The 20,278-nt window shown below is 34.0% G+C and overlaps 1 protein-coding gene across 16 annotated transcripts in view; it reads right to left on the bottom strand.

Moving 5' to 3' along the window:
• trdn (triadin) overlaps positions 1–18,971 on the bottom strand; it is a 54,363-nt gene extending 35,392 nt beyond the window's left edge. For 9 of the 16 annotated variants that reach the window (XM_084091510.1, XM_084091518.1, XM_084091521.1 and 6 more), the window contains exons 1-6: positions 18,558–18,900; positions 15,573–15,782; positions 14,666–14,704; positions 10,467–10,520; positions 8,134–8,265; positions 508–534 (exon numbers count right to left, since the gene is read on the bottom strand). In XM_084091510.1, coding sequence (XP_083947636.1) covers positions 508–534; positions 8,134–8,265; positions 10,467–10,520; positions 14,666–14,704; positions 15,573–15,782; positions 18,558–18,573 — 478 coding nt within the window. In that variant the 5' untranslated portion in view covers positions 18,574–18,900. Of the gene's footprint in view, positions 1–507; positions 535–8,133; positions 8,266–10,466; positions 10,521–14,665; positions 14,705–15,572; positions 15,783–18,557 lie in introns of all 16 variants that reach the window. The other 7 variants (XM_084091520.1, XM_084091511.1, XM_084091514.1 and 4 more) reach the window with 3 other exon arrangements.
• Between the last annotated feature and the right edge of the window lie 1,307 nt (positions 18,972–20,278).

Genomic DNA, 20,278 nt, shown 5'->3' with positions numbered 1-20,278 from the left:
ACCTGACAAAAGATTCACCCTTTCAGGCAACTAATGATTTGCTCTTCAAATATTGCCCCTAATACTTCCTCAATTAACAGCTGAAAGTCCCACAAACCTAATGTGAGAAGTGTTTTGCGAGGAGATTTGCATATTTATTTAGTTCAGCAGTAATGTATCAATTCTCAAAACAACTGTCTGAATATCATTATTTATGCCAAACACCACTTGACACCCTTAAAGTGCTGTCGTAGTCCACTTTAAATTGAGAATAAATGCTTCAGAAAACCATGAAGAAGAAAGTACACCTCACAAGGTCAGATCATGTTTAAGATGTGCAAAACGCTTGGTATATAATCCTACCCTAACAGATATGACGGGATTCTTCATCGCATGTTGATTTTAAACACTATTCATTTATTTATGTCAAACAATTAAAATAGAATTTTAGTGCACCTTTTAAAATGATGCATATCTTATGTGTGCATGTTCAAAGTGAAGGAGCACAGAGAATGATAGGCTACTAACCTTTTTTCTTCACAAAATGACGATCACCTAAATTGGCGGAGGAGGAAGGAATACAGAAGACAGTGTTAGAGAAGAACCTACAAAATAGATCTTTTGAAACATTGATGAGGGTTGAATAAATTATAAATGTGGATCAGAGAAGGGAAAAGGCTTGTCTGCAGTCCACAGCACTTTATTCCTGGCCTCTAAGATCTTCTATAAAAAAAGGGCATGTCAACATCAGTAAACACACACAAACACACACACACACACACACACACACACACAGAAGTGTTGTAATCTTTGTATTTCACACTTTTTACACATTTAATTTGCATGCGACAAACAGGTTCAAAATTATTCGGCATGTGAAGCCACCTTTATGCCCGATGATGCATTTACATGTGTGCAATTAGAATGTTTAATTAATCAGCTTGTTTGTCTGCTGAGCGAATTGATCTGGCGAGCCTGTTTTATTCCAGTGTGATCTGTAAATACATCCTTTGGTGCTCAAATGAAAAGCAGAGCATATTGGTGATTTTGTATAGAGAGCTGAGTAATATTTTTCATGATTGAAATTACATTTTTCATTTCCAGAAATGATTATGAAAGTAAGTTTTTGATATGTTCATAAATTCCCATTACTGTATACAGTACTATCAAATCTAGTAAATAAGATTATACAACATTAAAGATTGACAATTGAAATGCCACATAGTTTAAAATGTGCATGTAGTTTATATATTTCACTGTATTTGATAAATAAATATATAGGCGGAAGAACACTTATTTCCCAGAATGCATCACCTGTTTAATTGCAATTCAGTGAATTCCTCTTCTTGTCTTTCTAATTCAAATTCTTGTGTGGTGTGAACAATGTAATTCAAGCCATAGAGTCATTTTTCTACTACAGTTTTTACATTAAACATTTTATTTTTATTTTTTATCCCTTGCTGTGACATTTGTCAAAAACATTAAAGGTTAATTCAGTATGATAAAATGGCAATGGTTTGTTTGGAATTCCATAAACATGGTGTATCTCACTCACAATAATAATGTATTCATGTAGGATATAATAGGTCTTAATAGGTTCCTATTCATATGCTTTTTACCATCCTAGGCACAGAATATTCCACTTTTACGTCATCATCATCCAGGCTATACAGTATGTAGCCCAATAGAATTGTGTTTGTAGGCTACTTAGTACACTTACTATTTTGTTTATTTGTACACTTCAATGCTTTACCCTCATGTATGTATGTATGTATTTATTTGTTTATTTATTTATTTTCATCATAAATGCGAATTTTGTCATTGTTTTGGAGCACACTAGCTTATAGATAACAGTAAGGCTCACATATTCATACTAAATGCAAAAATAACAGAATAGCTAGGCTACTTCAATTTTGATCTCATAGGGACTAAATTCAACAGTTAGGCTTAAATCACAGTGCATCTAAACTCTTCTAATATTTTATTGATAATTTTTTGTCTGAGAAATATTTTCCCTCACAATATGTATGTGTTCGGTATTTTCTGTCAGTTTCGAATCGAAACTAGCGAGGCCCAATTCTCAAATGATTCACGCATCTGAATCGGTTCTTATCAATGAATCGTTCGGAGGGTTTAAAAAACCAGAGTGAATCATTCAGTTCACTCACGCACTACATCGTTTGGAGCGGTTCCTTGCGACATCAACATTGACGAAATACTAAAGTCACTGCACAGAGAGACAAAAGAGTGTCGTATTAAATTAATATTTAGCCTACTTACAGACCTTTGAAAGAAAACCTCGAAATACATACATTTCTATCGTTTGCTAGCGATGCAAAGGATTTTATGAAGTTCAACATCTGCACGTGCTGCTTGTGAACGACTCGGCATCATTACTCCAGTCTTCAGTGTCATACAGTATGTGACATCCAGTCTATCACATGATCCTTTAGAAATCATTCTAATATTCTGATTTATTATGAGTGTTGGAAACAGTTCTGCTGCCTAACATATTTGATGAATAAAAGGTTAAAAAGAACTGCATTTATTCAAAATAAAAATACAAATTCTAATAATATAAATCTTCTTTACTATCACTTTTTATCAATTTAACACATCCTTGCTGAATAAAAGTATTGATTTATTTAAAAAAAAAGAAAGAAAAAAAATTACTGACCAGTAGTGTATATTGTTGTTACAAAAGATTTATATTTTTAAAACATTTGCTTTTCTTTTTTTTTTTTTCTTTTTTTTCTTTTTTTATTCATCAAAGTATCCTAAAAAAGTATCACAGGTTATGATAAAATATTAATCCAACTTTGATAATGAATCATCATATTAAAACATTTTCTTCTTTTTTTCTTTTTTTTACTTTTTATTCATCAAAGTATCCTAAAAAAGTATCACAGGTTATGAAAAAATATTAAGCAGCAGAACTGTTTCCAACTTTGATAATGAATCATCATATTATAATGATTTCTAAAGGATCATGTGATAGACTGGAGTAATGATCCTGAAAATTCAATGTTATATATATGTATGTATGTATGTATGTATGTATGTATGTATATGTATATATATGTTTATGTGTATATATATATATATATATATATATATATATATATATATATATATATACAGTACAGGTCAAAAGTTTGGAAACATTACTATTTTTAATGTTTTTGAAAGAAGTTTCTTCTGCTCATCAAGCCTGCATTTATTTGATCAAAAATACAGAAAAAAAGTAATATTGTGATATATTATTACAATTTAAAATAATTGGTTTTCAATTTATTATACTTTAAATTATCATTTATTTCTGTGATGCAAAGCTGAATTTTCAGGATCATTACTTCAGTCTATCACATGATCCTTTAGAAATCATTCTAATATGATGATTCATTATCAAAGTTGGAAACAGTTCTGCTGCTTAATATTTTTTCATAACCTGTGATACTTTTTTAGGATACTTTGATGAATAAAAAGTAAAAAAGAAGAAAATGTTTTAAAAATAGAAATCTTTTGCAACAACAATATACACTACTGGTCAGTAATTTGGGGTCAGTAATTTTTTTCTTTCTTTTTTTGAAATAAATCAATACTTTTATTCAGCAAGGATGTGTTAAATTGATAAAAAGTGATAGTAAAGAAGATTTATATTATTAGAATTTTTTTTAATTTTGAATAAATGCAGTTCTTTTTAACCTTTTATTCATCAAATATATTAGGCAGCAGAACTGTTTCCAACACTCATAATAAATCAGAATATTAGAATGATTTCTAAAGGATCATGTGATAGACTGGATGTCACATATGACACTGAAGACTGGAGTAATGATGCTGAAAATTCAGCTTTGCATCACAGGAATAAATTATTTTTTTAAAGTATATTCAAATAGAAAACTATTATTTTAAGTTGTAATAATATTTCACAATATTACTGGGGGGTTTTTTCTGTATTTTTGATCAAATAAACGCAGCCTTGATAAGCATTAGAGACTTCTTTCAAAAATATAAAAAAAATCATAATGTTTCCAAACCTGTACCCTTTTGACCTGTACTGTATATATATATATATATATATATATATATATATATATATATATATATATATATATATATATATATTATGGGTCATTCCTATATTTATTATGGGTCATTCCTGGGATTCGGTAAAATTTCAGTGGTGCTTCACCTATGTCCATTTATAAGGAATTAAATAATTATTGCATTTAAATACTTTTTATCATAAAATTATGTCTTATTTCTATCGTATAAACATTATTTTTTGTCATGTCCCTGAGTTAATTCACTGAATTTGTACTTTTCAAAATTTTCATAGTGTATATAATTTTGGGAAGTATTGTAAGTATTTATTTGTGTTACTTTCTTGTGAAAAATATATTTTTTTTTAAAAAGAAATGAAAATTAAGATTAAAAAAAGAATAAAAAAAGACTATAAAGTTATGTCTGTCAGTCTGAACTTAACCCTGTCATGCCAACCATTCTCAGCCTATAATAATTTAGATTCAACCCATATGTGACATCATTTATCAGAAATGACATCATTCAGGTCTCTTTAACCATGGTGCAGAAGATGGTATGTATCATACTTTTTATTCATATTTTTTAGTCGTATTATGGTCAGGGAGGGTACTGTTAAGCTTAACAACTCAACCCCATCACATAAAATTAAGATTTTATTTTATTCCATACAATGTTCTTATTTCATTACTGCCATTTATGGCATACTCTCCTACACTACAAGAGGAGCAGTGGCCATTTAGAGCAAAAAACCCTGTCATGTATATGTATTTATTGTTTCTGGGTTCAACATTTGTGACAGGGTTGAGTGTTTTACTTCATTTATGAATAAATGTAATAAAAAATATAAAATAGTCATGGTTTCAGTAAAGATATACTTAACAAAATCATGATTTAAAATCATAATTTAGAATATTTGATGTATTGTGTCCACTTAACCATTGATAAGCATCCTATGTCAGAAATGGCAGCCACATCAGCAGCAGAAAGACTGTGTTGTGCATGCAGATATTGACCCAGAAGGAAGGGCACAATATGAGATAGAGGTCCAATTTAAAATATAAATTTGAAGGCAATGTCTCCCTTTAAACCAATTATAGTCTTCGACCCTGTCACACTATTCTCAACTATTCTTTTGAGGAATAAATAGTTAACACAATAAAATTGTGGTTTTAATTAAACATCTAAATTGAATAATAGAATAGAATAAAAGTTAAATCAGGGGAAAAATTTAAAACTGAAAATAATTAAAGGTCTTTAATGCCTGAGGTGGGAAAATATGAATTGTTGGAGGTTTGATGTGCCTAATGATGTGGGATATTTAGAAAAATAATTATATGTAAAAAAATCCAGAATGAAATATTACTGAATCCCAAGAATGACCCATATGACCTATATATATATATATATATATATATATATATATATATATATATATATATATATATATATATATATATATATATTATAAAACAAAAACATTGCAAGTACACAAGGTATACAAACTGATCACAATACTATATATATATTAGTATTGTGATCAGTTTGTATACCTTGTGTACTTGCAATGTTTTTGTTTTGCTGAGATTATTCTGTTGGTATGTTATGTATTTATCTGAAATCATTCATTTATAACTGGAGGTATTGAAGCAATGTGGCAGTCAGTCCACATGCATTTATTCAGAGCACCTCAAGGTGACTTATGAAGAATCTTAGCCAAGCGTGTTATTGGTTCAACAATCTTGGCAATGTCACTTTTGTGCCTCTCTTTGTTTTGAGCTCTCTTTATTGATGCATCTGAATGTGTTCACTGTGCATATGTGTACTTCATTTGTTTTCTGACAGCTCTATAAAAATGTATTTCTGATGATTTCAAACGTTTGTGCGCAGCTCAATGCTAAATACTACTAATGTAGTAATGTGAATTATGTAGATCTTAAAGGGATACTCTACTGTTTCATATTAAACTATGTTATTCCCTTATCTAAGACGAGTTCTCATCTCAGTGCGTGCACTCAATCGCTCTAGCGCGCGGTGACACTTTGAAAGCACTTAGCTTACCCCAGTATATTCAGTGGTATCTAGCAGCAATGAATTTAGAAGTGACCAAACACATCAACGTTTTCCCTATTTAAAAACAGTTACACGAGTAGTTATACGACCAATTATGGTGACACAAAATAAAACGTGGCGCTTTTCTAAGCGGGTTAAAAAGGATAACTATAATGTATGGCGGAATAGCACTTTTGGAAGTACTTCGACTGGCGCAGTAAAAAATCAAGCCTGATCCTCTTTCCACTATTGACAGAAGTGAGAGGAAGAGGATCAGGCGTGACTTTTTACTGCGCCAGTCGAAGTACTTCCAAAAGTGCTATTACGCCATACATTATAGTTATCCTTTTTAACCCGCTTAGAAAAGCGCCACGTTTTATTTTGTGTCACCATACTTGGTCGTATAACTACTCGTGTAACTGTTTTTAAATAGGGAAAACGTTGATGTGTTTGGTCACTTCTAAATTCATTGCTGCTAGATATAGAATATACTGGGGTAAGCTAAGTGCTTTCAAAGTGTCACCGCGCGCTAGAGCGATTAAGTGCACGCACTGAGACGAGAGAGGTATGTATCAACTCGTCTTAGTTAAGGGAATAACATAGTTTAATATGAAAAAACGGTAGAGTATCCCTTTAAAACTCTTGTATAATGAGTCTTCTGGTGTTATAGGTTTCCTAATTGATTACAGTGGTCTGTGGTCAGATTCATTATTTCATAGGTCTTATTTAATCTTCATAGGCCTTATTTATCTTTGGAGATTTTGCTTGAAGATTAAAGCAAATAGGCTTATATTTGCCTTTATTAAAAGTGTCAGTTTTAACGGCAGTTTTGTTTGTTAACCTGGATAGTGTAGTAACAGATGTGATACATTTTCAAGGTCATGGAAGTCATGGAAGTTAAAGAGAATTTACTAGACTAAACTTGATACAAAATCAGGATAAAAAGGAGACGAGATAGAGCACCTAATAAACATTTCTTGTGACCTTTCTAAGTGCATCTGTGGTTAAAGACAGGGCCATATGAGCTGGCCTCAATGAGACCACAATGACTCATTAGCTTCCAAAATTACAGAGAGGAGATTAAGATGTCTCATGTTGTTTTGCTTCTCTTTTTTTTCTGAGATTCATCATCTGTTCTCTTGCACTAAACTGCAAACATAATTTTCTTAATCAGTATTGCTGTCTTGTTTACCAGTAAAACAATATTTAGAGAAATTCTTAACTTAAAGTTACTTTAGAAATAAAATAATTGCAAGACATTAAGACTTGCTTTCCTAGAATTAATATTGAATTAGATTTTTCTCATATTCAAAAACAAAAAACATCTCCAGCCAACTAGCCTTTATATATTATATTATATATTCTATACTCTTCTAGTACTCAAATTAAATTCTGTACAGTAGCATTACTTGTATTGTCCCCTTTCAATCAATTGCTTATCCTTGTATTCTCATTTGCAAGTTGCCTTGGATAAATGTTACTGCATATTATGTATATGTCTTTGTGAATCAACTTAACTTAACATAACTTGAGGTTATTATCAGAAGAAACCAAGAAGATTTGATGTGCGAGATTAATGACAGAGATGTGATACTGTTTTGTTTGGTTTTTATTGTTATTTTGTAGAATCACACATGTGGCAGACAGTTCCTGGTAGAAATTCCTCGTCCTCTTTCTCAAAACTCTTCTTTGGAGAGTAAAGCTGTAAAATAGTGACCCATTCCTTTAATATTTCTGGTTATGACACACCATTTAGAATTTTCTAGCAGACCTTGTAATATTATGTCAGAATATAGATTGCTTGAAACTAAATATTTACACCAATTTGATCCATGCTATTCTTCAATAAACCAGGTTTAAACCAGGTTGCAGAAGGGGGAAAACGTGACCAATAAAAGCCAGCTCAAATTTCTAATAAGTCCTATTAGTACACATGGCTCGTCAGATCAAATCGCTGTGGGTTAGTCTGTGGTTTCTGAGATGTTGTTGATATTACAATAAACACTTTGTGTAATCATGCTGCTATTGTGAAAGAAAGGCTACAACAAGTTTATATACCTTCATCCTCCTCTTCTTCTGGTGCTATCAAATTAGTCATAAAAGTCAAGATTGACGTTATCCAATCGGTAGTGTCATCCATTGCTTCGTTCACCGCCTTCATAGGATCAGGGCTGATGTGGTGAATACCCCCTAAGAGCATGTTTTAGACAGGGCATCTTGAGACATATTTCCATACACTCATCAAACTGTACATTCACTTACAGCCATTTAACCAGCTCTAATAACAACAGCAAAAACTTCTAAACTATCAGTCTGTTTGTCAATGCTCTATAAGCAACTCAAAATCTTTATCTGTGTAAAATCCAGCTCAAAAGCTATATATATGGCCGAAAGTATGTAATACCTGAACACTTGAACACCACATCATTATCTGCTCAAACGTTTTAAAATCATGAACATTTAATTGGGAGTTGTTGTTGTTTGAATTTGACATTATTACTTTTTCATTCTGCTTAGACAAGCAATCATGAGTTTTATATATTATTGACAGTATTTTTTTTTAACAGTAAGCAAGTCTGCATATATTCTTGTGAAAAAAATATTTCTTATATCAGCTTTATATATCATAGTGGGAAGAAAAAGATACACTTTAACTCATTATATTATTGTTTTCAAAACTAAAATTGTATACTGCACTTGTTTTATAGTATTATGTTTTGAGCCATATACACTTGTTTTCGTATTTGCCGTTTATACTGCCATTATATTGTTTATACTGTCACATATTGTTTTTAATGACAGTATAAAAGACAATGATTTAATTCTGGAGGCAAGATGTACCTTTATTATATCATGCTATCATTTTCCTTTCACAAAAGGGTTTTTAGATCATATATTTTTGGAACGGGGTTCCTCATTAGTATTAGATCATTATTTTTAGGGTCCTTGGTCTCAGAAAGTTTGAAAACCCACAATTTATGCTTTTTCCAGTAATGATGTAGCTGCAATCCAAACCATTTCATTAGAAGCAGGTGTTCACATACTTTTGGCCATGTACTGTATGCTTATCTTGTTTTCAGATAATCAGTGTACTATTGAACCGGAATGACATCTTCAATAACAAGACAAGATCTGATGATTTCAAACTCGGCATCGAAAAGGATTTAACACCCACATGTCATACAAAAAGACAGGCGCATATATGGATCTACAAATATAAATGCCATTGCCAAGTCAGTTAAACTTGTTTCCATTTTGGATAAGTTTGGGGTTATTCCCTGCTTTCCACTGCCCGTCGACAGGAATACTCATCGTATTTCACACATCATCATGTAGTGCCTGTCTGTCTGCAGTTATCAGCAGGTGAACAGCATGACCCGAGTCAAAGCCATTTTACCAGAAGCCATTATGCAGAGGTGACGTGACTGCATGCACAGACTCCAGACTCATCAGACCTCTATTATAGCCTCTAAACACCCTGATGTTCACTTTTCCTGTTAGAATAAATTAGTATATGATTATAAAATATTCTGGTGGTCAACTATTATAATCTGCATGTGTTAAAGTTAGCTTGTAAAGGTAGCCTACATTAGATGGGCAGTAAAGCTGTTTTGGTTGCAAAATGTTGTAAATCTAAAAAGCCTATTAGGTCGATAATGACTTGCATAACCATATTTCATTATGTTAATTAGCACAAAACGGTATATCGAATTGTGATAGATAATATTATTATTATTATAATAATTTACTAACATTTTCTTAATTAAAGGTAAAGTGGGTGATTTCTTAAATCCCAGTAACGGGACACTTGAAGCGCTTATTTTAGTAATCATCATAAATTAGGTACCAAACCAATTTTTGTAAATTTGGAACACAAGTTGATTATACATATGTCTTTGATGTTCCAGCAATTTTAGAGTCCAAATTATTTTGTCAAATATATATTTTGTATAAAATAAAAATTGTTTAGTCGTGTACATTTGCTTCTATGGTAAACTTCTATACCTTTTTTTGAAGTACTTTTGCAATAATCTGCCACAAAGAAACCAACCATATAGTCATAGTTCAGATCTAAACTCAAAAATGTGAGTGACCGTAAACAGGTCAAAGATCTTTTTACAAATTAAATTGGGAATGAGTCTATATTTTAAGTTAAACAAAAAGACTCGCATCACCTTTAAAGATCTTGTCACCTTGACATTGAAAAGGGGTTGCATCCCTTAAAAATGCTGCTTGAAGATGCCATTCAGGATGAGGAAATTACATTTACAGTGACATTTTTCTAGTCACATTTTTAAAACTGTGGCTTATTAATTTAGATAACTCTTTCAAATTTGTTGGTCACTACACAATCGCTGCTTGTATGCGTAAGATGTAATAAGATGGCTTGCCTCTAAGGCTGCCTGTTTCCTTTAATGTTTTCCTGACACGGTGTGGCTGAGGTCCTGTTAGGATGAGAGACACAGAAGCAGAGGTGTGTGATAGCAACACACATACTGTACACACACTCTCATTGGGTCACCCTCACTGAGCATGCTCAGAACTGTAGGCAGGATAAACAGGCTCATTTAGCCACCATTATAAACAAAACACAATCACTCTTAGCACAAAATCACAGGGAAGGTTTGAAAAGAGACATCATATTAATCCATGGCACAGTGAAAATGAAACTGCAAACATTCACATTTTAAGAGAGAAAAAAACAACTGGTACAAGAAGCAGGATAGTGTGAATGTGTTACGTAAGTCACTGTATTGTGGTCTGTATGTTTAGCATTTATTATAGCAAATTAAATTGTCACACTCTATTCTCATGTCTGCTTCTGGCTGCATTGAAATTCAGGCCCCGTAACGTAATTGTGACATCTCCTTTACACAGAGATGCTAATGCAATACTGATGAATTCAGTGACATTTGTTTGATTAACTTTTGAACCTACTTTATGGAAATTCTACATAAGCTTTCACTCTCAAAACTGACAATATTTTACATTTTTGGGAGCTTGAGTGTGACGTGTAAACTTGTAGGAAAGGAAAAATACAAATAAGTTTTGTTTAATTCTGTATTTCTAGACAGAAAATGAGTTTAAAAGGAGAGCAAATGGAAACGTTTGCTTATGTCTTCTGCTTATATGTTTCTATTTAGAGAAAGACCCAATAATCTCAAATGTGACACCTCCAGATTTTTGCCAACATACCTAATCAAAACATGACCAATAATCTGAGATGTGCTATATATCCATAATACGTTGTTTCTGTATCATGTTTCCATTTTTATTTCTCTTAAGGAGAAAAAAAATCAGAGACAAAGTTGATGTCTCTATAACAGATAACTCCAATAAATCTCCTAAGATATAAAAGATATCTGGAACAATAGACATTTTCCTCAGGGCAGTGCAGCTAAGCCTTTGAAATCAATATAAGGGACAGAAAACCATACAGATGAATGCTTAACTAAATACACAATGAATTTGAATTGTATATCTTGAGGACAAATTACAGAGAGTTCAATGCAGTTTTTATATGTTCAATTAGGTGTGTACTTTAATTATATGGTTATTTGTTTGCATAAGTGATAATGTGCTGGTTCAGTCTTATCTGTGATACAGTAAAATGGTTGCTGTTCATATCAATGCAGAAAATCATTTTCTTAATCTGTTTTTTTTTTTTTTTTTTTGTCTAATCATTATTAAAATAAGATAAATGTACATGAGAAGCAAAATTGCAGATTTTTTTTCCTTCTTCCAATGAATATTTATTGAATTACTCTCATTGTCCTTACCCCTTTGGCAAACTGTGTTTTGTGTTTAGATATGCAGAAATAATACTGAAAAATAATATTTATCCAATTGGGTATAAAAAATATTGGGAAATGAGATTGGAAAAAATACTGAACAAGAACTTCTTTTTTTTTCTTCTTTTTTTTACAGGAATGTCATTTGGTGGAAAAAAAATCATATATTTGCTCATTATACATGACATTATTCTGCATAGCTGCAAATCGAGCTCTGCAGTTTTTCATGGTTATGATATGGTGACTGTGATTTTGCCAAGTAGGACATGTTCCTGAATGGGAAATGGTAGGTTGATTGTTGCTCTGTGACCAACTAGGAAATATGATCAAGGAACATGCCCTACTTGGCATAATCACAGTCAATTACAAGTGCTATAATAGACAAACATTAGTTTTACCAATATTGTGTACTTTTAATTTTATTTTATATGTTCTGGGGAGCTCTGATGCAGTTTCTTAGAAAGTGAGTATGTGCACCACCTATATGTTGTTCTTAGACTTATACTGTTGCATAGACCAGTCATGTGACTGAGGCTCCAGTGCAAAAAGAGGACACTATTCCACATCTTAGAAACTCAGGCATGAGGGGGATCATTCCCAACAGAGAATCTCAGTCATGGCACTGGGGAACACGGTCTTTGAATCCTGTCTTGAAAGTAAGCAGAGCCTCACCCTTCACTTTCATTGCACAGTCCTCTGCGCTCTACTCTTCTTTTCATGACCACAGCTCACCAACAGTAAAGGGAATTACAGTGTGTTACCAATCATATGTGTATGTTTACACAACGTGTTGATTTTTGTATGTGACATAATCCTGCCATCTGAGGCAGTGGCAGATTCGTTCTGATATATCTTATACCTATAAAAAAAAAAAAAACCTTTATTGTCATCACAATACTCTTGCCATTCAATGTAATTAGTGGAAATACATGTTCTCTTTATTGTTTTGTAGAACAGTGGCTCTCAACTGGTGGGACTTGCTAGCAAAACAAAGATGGATGGCAACATGGAAAGGCTGCATAACATCCCTTCATTCTCAAAAACCCATTGAAATTTAGCCACACAAGGTAAAATAAATCTATTAGTTAACTTTTTTGTTATGGATATTTCTGTTTAGTTTTGTAGGATAGACAGTTTTATTACTGTTTTGGACTGTTCATTGCAAAAAAATGGGTTCATAAGCAAAACCAGTTGAGAACCACTGTTATAGACCACCTGAAGTCAAATGGTAAAGACTCTGTAAATGCAAGGCTGTGTTAAGATGGGCCAAAGTGCCAACTTCCTCCCCGTGATTCCGCATCGCGTAGCCTACGAGGCCATTTCTCCAGGCTTAGCTGTGCATTGAGAGGGAAATTAAAGTATATATTCCTTCTCCTGAAAAGAACATGAGAAATCTGCAACATAGAATACTGCATTAATATTCTACAGGTGAAATATCATTGTTTTACTCAATGCATTTAATGAAAAGAAGAATCAAATCATTCTGCATGGCAAGGAGGAGTTGCCGTTCAATACCACACAGTTAATAAACTAAGTCAAGCTACAGTGCTTTCAAAGCATAGTTATCGATGTTAGAATAAAATTAATTGATTGAATAATTTGAGGCTTATTGAAAGCAATATCGGAAAGTAGACGTCAACTCATGAATGTTGGATATCATCACAGGGTGGAAGGGAGCAATTGGCACAAAGCTTATTGATGTCATGCTGGCTCGAATAAAATTATGGTTTAAAGTCTCACAAAAAATATACAGTTTGCTGTTTGAATTAAAAAGTTCAATATATTTTTGCTGAAAATCAGTTCCGCAAGGTTTTTGATGATGCCATACTGTATTATATCAGCCCATACCATGATATCAGGTCTGAATTTAAATCTAAATCACAATAGAGAAGCTTTTATTTGTCTCTTGAGCTTAAATTAGTTTCACATTGAATGTAAAGCAAATGTGTTATTTTGCAAAGCAAATGTGTTTCATTTCGAGACCAAAATAAACCATTATTTTATGCATTATGAAAGACGAACTCTTACATTCTGTTGACACAACACCTTTTTATTTTTCCACACTGTTAATAATCTTTTCCTCTAATTATTTTTCCTTAAAGGAAAAAGTTGTATTTTTCATTTAAATATCTAAATATTAAAACGAGATTATTGTACTTGAAGCAGAATTTAGTATTGAGATTTAAAAAATAATATATCTTATATTATTTCTCATATTTTTATTTATATCTCATAACAGGAGAACTCTTTGCCAGTGGTTTAGAAAAATTCAAGATACATTATGTAATGTTGCGTAAAGTAAATTGATCTCGTTTTAGATCAATTATTTATATACTAATGGAAAGCAAGATAAGAATGCTTCTTTGCAGTGTATAGAGAAATATTAATAACGCAGTTGTGCATTTTCTAATACAAGCACTCCAAAGGAGATTGGCTTTTTCTGGAGGTGATTGAAACGAATGTAAAATTTGATCAGGTGTCTAAAATCTGAAGCAATCACTTTTTTTTTATTACCACAAAGCATTGTGCGATCTGCTTTCAAAGTGAACTTAGCTCCACAATTCACTTTGTCATTATGATAAAATCAAAGGTGGAGTGTCACTCTGAATGGAATGCATGACAGTCTAGAGGAAGTGATGTCGTGTTCATGACAGGCATATTAGATTGTTCAGTATATTTGCATGTCTGAATGAATGTTTGAGATGATAGTGACAGTTGCTCCCTGTTTGCATGCAGGAAAAACACACGCACACACACAAACAGGCATTAGCACTGAACTGCAGGCAGAGAGTCTTTACCAGGTGGTAAACAGGGGTCGTCACAGTATAATGTATGGGCTTTTTATTGGATGGCAACAGGATGACACATGATGATGGACAGGGTGGAAAAAGGAGGGAAACTTATTAGAAATAATTAAATGTAAATGTGACACCTATAGTGTGGGGTGGTGTGTTTCATGTAGTGAACTACATGAAATGAAAGTCTAATGTTTCCATTTTGAAATACTTTCAAAAATGGGTTAATGTGTTTGTGTTCTAGAGCTTTTGATGGAATGAATTGTGAATGAGTTGTGATGTGATCTCAATGACAGTGATAAATCCTTCTAAACAATGACAATTTTTTAAACGGTTGAAGGAGTTCAAAATTGTTGAAAATTACTGAATCACACTGAGAAACAAATGACTGCAACTTCAAGCAATTCAGCACCAAACACAACCATTCTATCATCTTCCTTGCATCAACAATGGACTCTAATGTATCATCAGGTGGTAATACAAGGTAAAACGGTGTCCTACAAGGACTTTTTCAGCACTCTGCGTGAATGCAGCGGTGGCTGATAGCAGCCCGCCAACGGGACACCCTATCTATCTTTGTCACTGTCAATGCTATCAGGATCCAGTCAATATCCCTCCCTCCCGCTCTTAGAAGCCTCACAAGTTTGCCCTGTGGCACTGCTGATAAACTTCCAGCCAGAAAACAAGCTCTGAGCTTTATCACATTGTAAAAGCTCATCCAAGCACCCAATTACGCTTCATCTGGGTCCTGTTTTTACCAAGAGTTAAAGTGAATGTGCTGTTATAAAGCCCCCAATCAGATAGCCTACGTAATAATCGACTGCTGCGCCCAACCTACCCTTCAGGACAACTGTACCAAAATAACTCTCCATCGGAGGGAATTAGACAAAGATAAGAGAGATAGACCTACCTTCAAGATCCTTGGTGTCGAGCAGGTCAAACATGATGATGGCCACGGCTGACCATGTTATGATGAGAGCCAGCACGAGGATCCAGGCCATGGGTGAGCTGAACGTGCTGTACAGGTCATCAGTCATGGTGCGCTTGGATGAACGTACTGGATGTGCACTCACGTCATTTTTGGTCTCGACTATGGTAGTCGTGGTGGTGGAGGACCGCGCTGTAGGGACAGATAGAGCTTTAGAAATGTATAAGTGCAAACAAGATCTTTGCTGTACAAAACAGGTTAACCCATAAAAAAACATTCTAAATGGTTTCAAACTGGTTCGAGCTGGTCATTTATAGCAAAAACAAGGTCCTGTTTTCATAGTAGTCACTGGAGGGATTGACATCTTGGTTGTTTTGGAGTCCATGATGGGTAGAGCTGGTTGATCACATTGGAACAATATCAAACCAGCTAGCTACCATGAAATTTAAAGGAAGAGTTGAGCCAAAGATAAAAAGAGTTTTCCTACAGTTTGTGTATTCATGAGTGTATCAATTTTTGCCTTGATTTGAAGTGACAATCACTTTGTTGGAAGAACAGAAGACCTACAATATACAATAAAAAGATTAATTTCATATAGTTCTCCTATCTGGAACTTGACTTTCTCATTGACTTTCATAATATGGACAAAAACCCATTTTCTTTTGATACATATATTTTACTTTTTGGGATATCGTATAACAAATGCTGGATGAAAGTTGTTAATAAAACTCAGTGTAGACAGGATGTAAGAACAAAGACAGCTGGACAGCAGATGAATGTTTGCTTTTTGTCTTCATCAATTCATTGCCTGGGAGAGAGATTGAATTGAACTTGCTGTCTTTAGATAGTGCACAAATCTGCAATGGCAATGTTTCATCGTTAAAACATCTCCAAGGCTGCATGAGGAATGCTGGCGCTGTGTCATCTGTTGGCCGGAGCCCCCTTAAAAGCCTCTTTTCTAAATGGATATAAATTCTTGCGGCAGCTCAGTCTGAATTTCTGCACAGAGAGTCTAAACATGCGCCACATGTAACCTTTTTACACGCTGCTGCTTTTACAAGACCCCTTTATTGATCTTTGCCAATTTTGTTGACTTAAGTCATAGTAATGATTGATTCTTGCGCAAGCAGTTGTGATTGTGTTTACAGAAATGTATTTGTGGATGATCCATTGTGAATCTGAGCCGAGATCGGGTTTGTGGTTCTTGTTTATGTTGGTCCTGTTGCTCACACAAGCAGTGTTTTCTGCTATCTCTACTCTTGGCTTGCACATAATGACGTGTCTATGCATGTGGGGGTCTGATACAGATGTCACACGCTGAAAGTGTCCACTAAGACCACCTGTTGCATCTCTTCACATCGGTCCCAGTGGTCAAACTTAGGATTAGACATCCCATCCAAATGCTGACTCAAGAAGCTTTCTGTAGACACCCTATGCTTAGCTAGTTTGGAGTTTTGGTGCATCTTTCTGTATGTTATCATGATTTTGCCCCTGCAGATTGTCTCCAAGCTTCAGTATCTGATTGTACAGAAACATAAGATCGCAGATTGTGTACACCAAAGGCTTAGGATAAATCTTCCATGGCAACACGGTGCACAAATGCCACTTCAAAACTCACCGCGCTGTAAACCGAACAGTGGCGGAAAGAGATAGCCCTTTTTGCATTGCTTATTTTAATATAAAACCTTGTCCTCCTCAGATCCGTGTGTTGATATCCATGGCAACTAATCCCAGGTTAGTAAATGAAAGCTGTTGAGACAATGAAGTCAGGATAAAAAACACTCTGCACTGCTATTCCCTCAAGTGTCACTTTAAATGTGATTTATTCAGGCTGATCTGGGAGACATTTCACAGTTTAATAAGTATATCAAATTTACTTTTAAGTCTTTGCCACACTAAGCCATTTCACGCAAGACTGGGGCTCATTTATGCAGGCCCTTGACGTCAATAATAGTTTTTTTCTCAAGTCACTAATAGTGACTTCAAAAAGGTTTTAAACTTTTTGAATAAGTTTCTTTTTGTGTGTGTTTGGAAGCTGACAGGATTTCAGTGTGTTTAGAAAAGCACTTCTAAATCTAAATGACATCAACTATCAAAGAAAATATACTGAGAGACACTGAAACCTTAAGCTTTCAATGTGGACTTTTCCGGAGCCATACAAGTGGTCCACATGACTTATTGTAATTCCAAGTCTTTAAAAGTCATAAGATAACTGTGAAACTTGATATTCACTGATAATCATGACATCTGCTGTTCTTGAGAGAAGCAGCGATTGTCTGTTTGTAAATGAATCAGTCTATTGTGTCAAAGCTTTTCAGTGAGTTATTTATTCATGAAGCGAACAAGTCTGATTCTTCAGTCGAACTCACTGACTCAATAAACTGGTTGCAGCGAATTCAGAAGTCCTGTTATATATGCATGGACCACTTTTATGGTGCATTTGTGTCCTTTTTGAAGCTTCAGTTGCATGAAAAAGAGTGACTGGCACAGTATTCAAAATTTCTCCTTTTGTGTGCCACAGAAAACAGAAAATAATATGGGTTAGGAACGACAGAAGTTTAAACGAGCTCATTAATCATTTGAAATGTAAATTAATTATCATAGGTGAACAATTCTTTTAAATATATTTTCTCTCTAGCTGATTATTTCAGTTGATGACTGCCTTAAAACCTTATAAAAGCTGTGCTAAGATCACAGGCCTGCTTCAAAGGAGTACAGATTCCCATAGAGCCATATGATATGGTGTATTTTTAGCAGCTTTCGGCTGCAAAATTCCCCTTCAAAGCAGATGGCTGCCATCTAAAATACGGTTAACTTGACTAAGAGACTAAGTTAACTTGAGGTACTTGACTGTATACTGTTAGTAGCATAGTTTGTCACATGCAGTACAGTAACATTTACTTGACTTCCACCTTCTTATTGTTAAATGCACTTAGAAATGTAACCGGAAAATGAAGTTGACAGTACCTTCCATCTCTCTCATGCACTAACAGGCTGAACACAATCTCAAGAGTCAATTCCCCAGTCCAGAATAGTTTTCCGATCGAAAGCACCACAATGTCTCTCTGTGCCTTTCCTGTTGGAGTTCCGATAAAACTTGGATTTGTGCCAGGGCCCCCTACAAGGAAGCCAAAAGGCACCTGTTGCTTAAAGTGACAGGAAAAAAAAAACTATACACTTCCAACTGGTACCAAGTACCAGCAGGAAGGGAAAAAACAAGACTATGCTGTCAAAAGAGCAAATCAAGCCCTAGGTTGTCCTTATGTTTGTTACCAACCCATGATGTGTGTGGGTCAGGAAACACGGGAGAGAAGGGAGGACGGGTTTCAAGGTAACCTTATCTGTGACTGGACTGTGTGGTTTATTCTTAGAGTCCCCGGCAGCAACGGCATTATGTTTTGCCTTTTTAGGCCAGGGGTGTTACCCCTGAAGAGGAGCCAGGCTGTCATCGAGTGAGAGTGCGGAAGGCAACCACACACGCATACACACAACACACCTCTGAAATGTATATTTTGATCCATTTTAGCACCATTTTCTGCTCATTTGCATAGTTAACTATTTCATATTATACTTTAAAAACATGATGTACTGTACAGAGATCTCTTTAATGTGGCTAAGATTGAGGTACATAAGTATTGTAAATGGATGCATTTAAGAAAGTGAGTCTGTAAGCTGTTTACGGTGGCTTGTTAAATATTCATGCAAATCAAGCAATCCCTTTTTCATAAACTGTGCAAATGGAACATTTAGAAAGCTGACCTTTAAAGAGCAAATTGCATTTTATTATTTCAGCTCTACCTTCCCTGAATTACAGGGAATAGGGAAGAGCATGAGATGTCAGAATATAACCACGCTTTCCATGTTTAAAGATTGTATAAAATTGCTTAATGAGCACAGTTTTCTTTCTTGTGTTGAGGTATTTGCTATTGAAACATGAAGTATTTTTTTGTTTTGTTTTTTTCTGTTTTTGCAGAAAAATGTATATCTAGCTGCTAAAAGACTGTTTAGTCAACTTCTTGGAGTATTCTAGCATTTAGATGACATCAAAGCTAATACATGTAGACTAAAAGCTACATAACTAAATTTTTTGTTAAATTCTTACATTTTTAAAGCTAAGTTTGGGTGCAATGTTGAGGAATTTGTTGTATTTTTTCACAATTAAAATACCATTTTGGGGTAGGGACTAACTAACTAATTAACTGCTAGCTAAGTACACAATATCATAATAAATAGCAATTATTTTTATATAAATGATTTTTGCTATTCTGTTTGGTGATGCTAGAGGTGTTCACCTGTATATAACATTATTACACGGCTCTGTGGAATACTTGATTCTGATTGGTCAATCGCGTCATACAGTGGTATGTTATTCCCAGATAACAACCACTGAAAAAAGATAACACAGGCTCATCCGCGTTACTGAAGTCAGCAGCGCTGTTTGCTTCCTAGGAAAGGATTTTCTTTGTGGAAGTTTTGCATTTGGTGAGCTAATGAAATATTAAAAATAAAAGTGAAATCAATATTTTGTGTGCAGTTTTTTAATTATGCCATCCAGTATCGTGGACTCGCTCTCTCTTGTTTCATTCAAACGCAGCAGCTGCCATTTTGTGACTATTGTTTTGTACACTATTGGATTATAAGATACAAACAGTTTTAAAACAGTTTAATCTGAAATCAATATCTCCTAT

This window comes from Abramis brama, assembly GCF_963993115.1.
Source record: "Abramis brama genome assembly, chromosome: 18".
Taxonomy (NCBI): domain Eukaryota; kingdom Metazoa; phylum Chordata; class Actinopteri; order Cypriniformes; family Leuciscidae; genus Abramis; species Abramis brama.
The sequence above is the reverse complement of the archived record's forward strand: the minus strand, read 5'-3'. Positions and strand labels throughout refer to the sequence as shown.